Below are 8,264 nucleotides of genomic sequence, written 5' to 3'. Positions count from 1 at the left end.
TAACATAGCTTATTACTGTGTTAACAATTTTAAGTTTTATTTTAAATCTTTTTATAATAATAATTGCTAATGGTATCACCAAGCTTGATGTGATTAAAAAAATTAGGCCCTCCTGAGCGGATTGTCAGTCCAAGGGTTTTTAAATAGTTGCCAATATTTTAATGTCGTATTCTAACCACATGATTAACTGTCAATATGTTCCTTGGGTGGAAAAAAGTTTACTTGAGCTGAGTGTTCCTTATCTTTACTTTAGACAGTTTTTAACAAGAAAGGAAATAAAACGAAGCTTGGCAAGAATGTGGGCTCCTTGCCTTATGCAAGCTGGCTCACCTCCCACCTCCCATGGGGAGCGCAGAAAGAGGAAGGGAGAGAAATGGTGGTGCTAAGCTCCTGCCCACGGTTCCACATGGAAAACCGTAGGAAACCATCGTGTTTATTAACTAGTGAGTGGAGGAGATAAATACGTGATCTGAGGCCACCATTTTTGTCCTTCCTGCTCCATGTCTCTGGTGGCTTACGCATCTTAAGTCCCCAACTGCTGGTCAAGAACGAGGAGCACTTTGGCTTGATCAACAGGCCCAGGACAGAGCCATGCAACCCTCATGGTCAAGGAATGAGACCCAGGGCTGGGCTGCCTTTTGGAATTCCACTGCTGAGTTTCACTCTACAATGCCCCCTAGAGGTGAGAGACTACCGGGGTACACTGTTCGGTACACACAAGATCCCATAGGCCTGGGGAAGCCACAAGGAATATGTCCTATGGATTCATTTGAACAGTGAAATTCTTCAGCCCCTTCCTCTAGGGGTGGATGTCTTGGAAGTGGCAAGGACCTTGGCCTCAGCATGAAAACTTAATTTAAGTTTGTGTTTTATTGTTTTTTCTTCATATTTTACTAAATTTCTAAATGCTTATCATAAATGTATTTTTAATATATTTTTTCTTTATCTTAAAACAAAAAAGGAATATTGAAGGTAGAAAGGCTTTGAAGAAAAACTGAGAAGTAAGGGTTGGCTTTCTTGTTCACTTCCTGACCCCATAATTTCCACTAGCAAAAAAGGGGAAGAACATTCCAGGTACGATGACTTATGGGAACAAAAAACTGTTGCATGATGTGGGAAGAATGGTGGGAGTAAAGCTGGAAAAAGTGGCATGGGAGCAATTGTGAAGGCTCTTGGGCACCATAATAGTTGGAGTTTGGATTTTGTTCCACAGGCAATAGGGAGCCCCCAGAGGCCTCAAGAGATAAGAGATGTGATCATATCGAACCTTGTAGTAAGTGACTTTGCTGTCAATGTAGAGGCTGATTGGGAAGGAGTCTGGGATACCAGTTAGGAGGCAGTTTAAATACTTAGGAGAGATGAGGATGGTCCAAATTAAGGCAGCGTTGGTATAATTGAGTCATATTGGAAAAACTATGTAGAAAGCATTCATGAGACTTAGTCATATGAAAGGAAGAAAGATAACTTGGAGAAAAAGAATGACCTAGTGTGAGCCTGAGACACAAGGTACAATAGGTACCATTAATCAAGAAGGGACTCATTTGGGGTTGGGCTCAGAAAAAGGTTGAGACTGAAGATGATTATTTGGAAGGCAATCACCATCCACAGGATGGGTGACATTCCCGAGGTGAAGGAGGTCCTACAGGGAGAGAATGTAGGATGGAAGAGGAGAGGGCCCAGGACAGAGCCTTGAAGAGGAGGAGTTGCCAGGAGAGAGATTGAGAAGGAGCCGTCTGAGATAGAAGGACCACATTGCAGAAGCCAAGGGAATCCTATTTAAGAAGGAGCAGAAGTTTAGAAAAAATCTTGCAAGGAAACTAAGTTTTGGCCATAACAAAGGCCCTGGTGGCCTTTTGACAAGGCAGTTTCCAAGGAATGAGAGGCAGGAATGAGATTCTCGTGGTTGAGGCATGGACGGGAGGCAAGGAAGTATAAATGAAGCCCCAGCTGCTCTTGGGAGATTTTGTAGTGAAGGAAAGAAGAGATATGTAGGCTGAAGTGAAGAAATTTCTATTTGCATAGTTCATTAGTTTACAAAACACTTTTACATCCATTACCTCAGTGAACCCCAAGACAACTCAGCAGGTAGGAAGGGCAAGTATTGATATGCCTGGGAACAAAGTGAGGTAAGAAAGAGATGCAAGGCTTGCCCAAGGTCATCTATAGCAAATAAGTGGAAGAACTGAATTTAGAATTCGGGTCATTTGGCTCTTAATTCAATGACCTTTCATCTGAACTTGCTTTGTTTGGATATTGGACACTGGAGGACTTGTTATGGGGTTTGGATCTTATCCAGGGGACAATGGGGAGCAACTGGAAGGTTCTGTGCAAAGTAATAGTATGTTTAAGTCAGTGCTCGAGGGAGGCAATCTCACAGTGAGTGCAGGATGTGTTGGTGGAGCAGACACCTTGGAGAGTAGACCATTAGGATACACTTCAAACCAGGCACAGCTTAAATAAACATCGCATTGCACGCTGAGAAAGTTATTTCCTGTTCAGCTCTGTGCATCCTCTTCTGTGTGTGTTAAGGAGAGGATCACACTTAGCCAGCATCCTTTCATACCCCTCAGATACTTTCTAATCTCCCTTTTGAACAAAGAGAGAGTTAGCCACGGGCTGAGAACAATTGTACTCAACTGGCTCCGGGTACATAGCTGTGTGTTCACTCTGGTTTTATGATTATTCTCCAGTTATGACAAGTAGTACTGATTTCTCATTTATTGTAGTTATAGAAGGCTACTCTCAGAAACACCTAAGTGAAAAAAGTTAAAGAAAAATATTAAGTCAATTCTAAGCCAGATGGTAAACACTTATGGGAACAAACACGATGAATGTGCATTCTAATGACTAGAGTTTGGGAAATTCTTATATTGGAGACCATTGTAATAGGATTGATGAGGGTTTAGCCCAGGGTGGGGTGATGGCAGTGGAAATGGAGAAGAAGTCTATGATAGACATTTTAAAGAAGTTAAAAAAATTGGGGTATTTTCTGCATCATTTCTCAGGATGCTTATGGCTGCAATAAGAAAAAACTTAAATAAAAAAGGCTTGTGCAATAGCGTGAATTTATCATCTCATATAACAAGAAGCTTCAAGGTAAGATTGGTCCAGATTGGGTAAGTTAGTGGCTCACTGACATCACTAAGGACTCAGCTTCCCAACACCTGCCAACCTCAGCACATAAGTTTTGGTCTCATGGCCCCAAAGTGGCTGACATGGTTTGAGGAGTCCCATCACAATAAATGATGAAGAGTGATGAAGAGTGCAGGATGAAGAAACCTTCCCCCGAAGGCACCTGCACCAAACATCGCCTTTCAGGATTCATTGTCCCCAAATAGGCCACGTATCAGGCACCAACCAATCATTGCAAAGGGGACTCCAATGAGCACAGCTAACCTAGTGAAGAAGGATTTATTCTCTGAGCGAGGGATAGAGATCCTTTGCTGAAGGATTTCCCAGCATAATAGGGGCTCTGTTCACAAATCTGGCTGGTAGGCAGTCAACTTTTACAACTTATACCGGTGCTTCTGAAATCCCTCAAATTAGCTCTTGAACATCAGTGGGAAGTTCTTGAGGCTTGTGGGTTTTTATATTTTAGATTTTATTTAGCTCTTCTTTCCATGTGTTGGGTTACCGCAGCGCGAAATACGTCCACTGCAAAATCAGCTTCCGGCTTCGTGATGCACAGCGAGGGCGCGATGCGGAACGTCTGAGGAGACAGGAAAATAGGGTCGTCAGAGAATCAAACGTGAAGCTGAGCGATTGCACTAAACTAAGAATCTAAGATTTTGCTGTTACGGCATTTCCTACGTCTCCTTGGTGGGCTGGTCTCCTTTCCAATGCGGTACCCAGGCCATTCACCCTCCAGTCTTGTAAAAACTCTGGTACCATCTGGCTGTGCTCCCTTTCCTTTTAGTCATCTGCTCACCTCCTCGCCCTTCCACCTCCTGCACTGAGGTCTTAGGTTCCTATCTACACCCCATTTCTGCCATCACTGAGGGCGACCTTCATGTCCATATGTGTACAAGCCAACAAACTAGCTTCTTGCTTTCTTGATTACCATGACCCCCAGAACCTTCATCTCTGCTTCTCCGCATCCATTCACACCCAAGTCGGTGCCATGAGCCCGCTCTTCACTAGGAATCATTCAATTTCTGATTCCCATTATGTCTGTCCTTAAAATGAAAGCTTCTGTCTCTTCATCCCTCCATTTATCTTCAGATCTATCGCCCCACTCAGATCTCTTTTTTTCTAACCAGCTTGGAGCACGTGGTTGATCGTGTGAACTACTCTCTCACCTGCCCCCTCACTGCGCTTGCATTTCCTTCCACCTTCTGCAGCGGCACCCTCGCCCACCCACGAAGTCCCAGCCCTGATCCAAGCTATAATGGAACTGCTTTGCGCCAACATAGGTGGCCAAGAAGTGTTAAAGAACATGACGCTGTTTGGCAGCCGGATAGCACTAGTAGGCAGGGCCTCCAAGTTCTGCTGGTCTCCTAAATTTTTCTTGTTCTTTGTCAGATTCCCCTTTTCATTCTATACCTTTTTCATTCTTCTCAATTCCCTTGCTCAAATCCTACGCCTCTGGCTCTATTTCATAGATGATCTTGCCTCATGTTTCTCAGAAACTGTCAGGCAAGATCTTTCCATAGAGTTGGTTTCTCCCACATCCGTTCTTATATCCCAACCTGAACATCATCCCAACCTGAATGTTCAGAGAATGAGGTGTCTCTGCTCTTCAGCTCCACATTTTCCACCTGTGCCGTTGGCCCTGGGGACTCCCTTCACCGTCACCCCAGGAAACATCCTGCGTTCTCTTGCATCTTCAACTTCTTTTCAACTTTCTCCCAGGCCACAAACAAGCAGGTTTACGGCTCTCATAACCCACATCCAAACCACACTGAGTAAAAATCTGTTGGTCCCCTGGCCCCTCTAGCTGTCAGACAAACCTTATTTTCTCCTTTTATGCAAATTCACTAAAAAGACAGGTTGATGCTTGTTGGCCATCATTTTCCTCTCCCCTCTGTTCACATCTCAACCCACTGCCAGGTGGCGGCTGCCCCTGTCAGCCTGCCACCAGCACCCTAGCTCGAGCTGCCAGGGCCTGCTGAGTGCGGTACCCGACGGCGTGCTTCCGCCCTGGCCTTCCTGGCCTTCTCTGCTGCGCTTGGCACTTGGGTCCCTCCTTCTGAACTTGTCCACTTTCTTGCTGCTCCACACCCTCTAGCTTTCCTCACACCTCTCCGCCCTTGGTCTTGTCTCCACTCAGGCACGCTTTCTCCACCTGCCCTTTCCATGTTGGTGGACAGCTTGCTAGCCTCGCCTCCCTGCATTTTTGACGCAGACACACTTCCCAGGAGATGCCCTCAGCTCACCACTCACCCTGATGAGCCCCAAACTGTGATATTTACCTTCCTTTCCTCTGAGCTACAGACTCATTACAGGCCCGGATGTCCATAAACCCCTCGAATGGAGCATGGTCAAAGCCCAAGTCATCTTTATCCTGAACCAAGTTAGACATGAGGGCTCCATCCTTGACTCTCCTTCTCCACATGCCGCGCTGGGCATGTCGCTTCCAGAACTGTTCTCTGGGGCCTCCCCGCTCACAGCCACGACTGCTCAAGCTCAAGCAGCATCGGCAACCCCCACCTGGACTCCCTGCCTCCAGTCTGGTCCCCTCAGCTTCGCCCTCCTCCGAGCACAGATCCAGAAAACAGGCGGCCTGAGTTTGGATCCTGGTTCTGCCACTGACTAGCTGTGTGACTCGGGCAGTTTAACTAACTTCTCTGTGTCTCTTTTTCTTCATCTATAAAACATGGGTGATAATAGTATTTATTTCATAGGCTTGTTGAGAGCATTGAATGAGTCGTGTGACGTGTTTAGAACCGAGCCTGACAAATAAGCGTCTTCTTCTTATCAGTGACTGCCTCCTGCCCTAGGCTGCTGCCACACTGTGTGCACGCTGCCGTGTTCCACCCACGCTCCCAGTGTTTATCTCATCGTTTAAGGCTCAACATAGCCAGAAAGGCTGGCCTCGGGGGTCCCTTCTCTTTTCTCCTTTTTAGAGCTGCTGCTGAGCTTCTATTCTGTTGTACTTCTCTGTTCCTATGTCTTTCTCTCCTGCCAGCACCATAAAGGGAGGGACCAGATCTGATTTATCATCGCAGCGTTAGTACGCGGCACAGCGATGGCCGCTTTGCACGTGTTTGCCAGGTAACTAAGGAATAACTGAGCAAGTAAGCCACGAATTGGTTTATGTCTGCATAAGTTGGGCATCTCCCTGATGCCCCATCTTAGGATTTTCAATCGTTACCCTGTCTGATTTGTGCAGAAAAATATTTGTGACCGGGATCAGGAACAACCCGCGGAGCATGTCCTAGCAGAAGTGCTCGCTCTGGCTCCCTGGGGTCCGATTTGGGCGGGGACAGCTCTAAGCCTGTTGGTTTGCAGGCTGAGAAGCTGAGGGGAAGGGAAAGCTGCAGGTGCAGGTGGGGAGGGACGAGAGCACGGGAGTCTGAGCCGGAGTGCCGCCTCCCATCCGGGCCTTTGGGAAAGGCGGTACGGAACGGCTGTGGGACAGATGGGTGTACATAGGATCTTGCCTCGTAGCTCCATTTCCTCAGACAAGTACCAGGCAAGTGTTCACTGAAGCAGAGTGAGAGGCAGGAATGGAGCAGGGAGGCTGGGAAGCATGACTGACGTCTAAAATGAGAAAGATGGCAAAGGACAAGCACAACATAGGGGAGGGGCAGAGGTTGTCCTAGACCCGTGGTCGGCAAACTGCGGCTTGCGAGCCACATGCGGCTCTTTGGTCCCTTGAATGTGGCTCTTCCTAAGCCATAGGAGAACCCTAATTAAGTTAATAATGTACCTACCTATATAGTTTAAGTTTAAAAAATTTGGCTCTCAAAAGAAACTTCAATCGTTGTACTGTTGATATTTGGCTCTGTTGACTAATGAGTTTGCCAACCACTGTCCTAGACCTTAGATCTCTGCCCCCAGCCAGTCCTGTGAGCGTCCTGCTGTGTGGGGGACAAGGGGCAGATTGCTGTACTCTCAGCAGCAGCCACACCAGTCCTGCCGGGGGAGCTGCACTCGGCTTTTCCAGGGAGCATGGGAGCTTGGTGTCTGACCCCCCAGCCTGGGGGCGAAGGGCACTGGGAGAGGCTGACTTTGAGCCCTGCCTTAGGGACCAGCCTGGGTAGTCCCCCATCTCTCCTGGGGTGACCTGGCCTGCCAGCGCTCTGAGGTTGCTCCTGGCCCCAGCGGCCACTCTGTGTTGGGAGGGTTAGGGTTTACAAAGGCAGAGCCCAGGGCTCAGTGAAGAACAACCAGGCTCGCTCTGACAGGTCGCAGGGAACTCACACATGAGGCACGCTGTTTATTGCACAACGGTTAGGACGTTACTCTGACCTGTAAATCCTCTGGTCTGCCCTTTCATGTTGCTGATGCCTGTTAGACTGCCTCTAGCTATTCCTCATAGAACGCGGACAACCAAACCGTCAGACACAGCGCCCCCTCGTGGCCCTAAGGCGCCACTGCCACTTCATTTTGGAACTATCTGAGCCTGATGCCTAGAGAGAGGGCCTGGTCCCCCAGCACACGCCTTTGGAAAAGTGACCAAGCAGCCTGGGGCGTCAGGGAGGGGCCCCCCTACAGCGCCGGGGACCGCCAGCCTTCCCCTCACCTGGGAGAAGAGGCCGCCTCTGCCGACGATCAGGCCCATCTGCCTGCAGTCCTCGTGGATCTGGCTCACTTCCTCCCGGGGAAGGGGCTGGCGGCTCGTCTGCCAATGAAACATATTTTCCATTTGGTGTTGGCGTGGTTAGACATTATTCCCAAGAGGAAGGGAAGCAACTCAAGCAATCCGTGTTCTTCGCTCCCTCTTGGTCCCTCTCTCCCCCTGCAGTGGGATGAAGCTGTTCCTGGCCAGACTGGATCTTTTTGGGTGTTATTAGATATTAATTTTATTCGGTGTTTGTTTTTATCCAGATTCATTTCCAAATTCCTAGAGACCAGCAGCCGGAGGCAGAAGCCCGAAGCTGGGCTCTAGCGCCTGCTGCCACGCTCCTTCCCCAGCTGGAGCGGAGTCTGCTCTGGATGCGGGAGCTCCCGCGCCTCTTCTGTCCATCTTGCCCACGTGGAGAGCTCATTCCCAGGCCGGGAAGTGGCTCAGAACCTGCACGGGGACACGGACAGCCCGGCCTGGGCAGCGGGGGTGGCCCGCTCGTCCCCTCTTCCCTGTGAGTGAAATCTGCTCTTTC

General features: G+C 48.5%; 1 protein-coding gene across 4 annotated transcripts in view; it reads right to left on the bottom strand.

Annotated features, from left to right (window-relative positions):
* Positions 1 to 3,386: 3,386 nt before the first annotated feature.
* AGXT2 (alanine--glyoxylate aminotransferase 2) overlaps positions 3,387 to 8,264 on the bottom strand; it is a 29,953-nt gene continuing 25,075 nt past the window's right edge. For all 4 annotated transcript variants that reach the window (XM_014544887.1, XM_005872600.2, XM_005872601.2 and 1 more), the window contains 2 exons: positions 7,688 to 7,786; positions 3,387 to 3,709 (listed from right to left, as the gene is read on the bottom strand). In XM_014544887.1, coding sequence (XP_014400373.1) covers positions 3,602 to 3,709; positions 7,688 to 7,786 — 207 coding nt within the window. In that variant the 3' untranslated portion in view covers positions 3,387 to 3,601. The remainder of the gene's footprint in view (positions 3,710 to 7,687; positions 7,787 to 8,264) is intronic.

Source organism: Myotis brandtii, unplaced genomic scaffold, assembly GCF_000412655.1.
Source record: "Myotis brandtii unplaced genomic scaffold, ASM41265v1 scaffold384, whole genome shotgun sequence".
In the NCBI taxonomy this organism is placed as follows: domain Eukaryota; kingdom Metazoa; phylum Chordata; class Mammalia; order Chiroptera; family Vespertilionidae; genus Myotis; species Myotis brandtii.
Note: the sequence above shows the minus strand (reverse complement) of the source record. Positions and strands in the feature narration are given on the sequence as shown.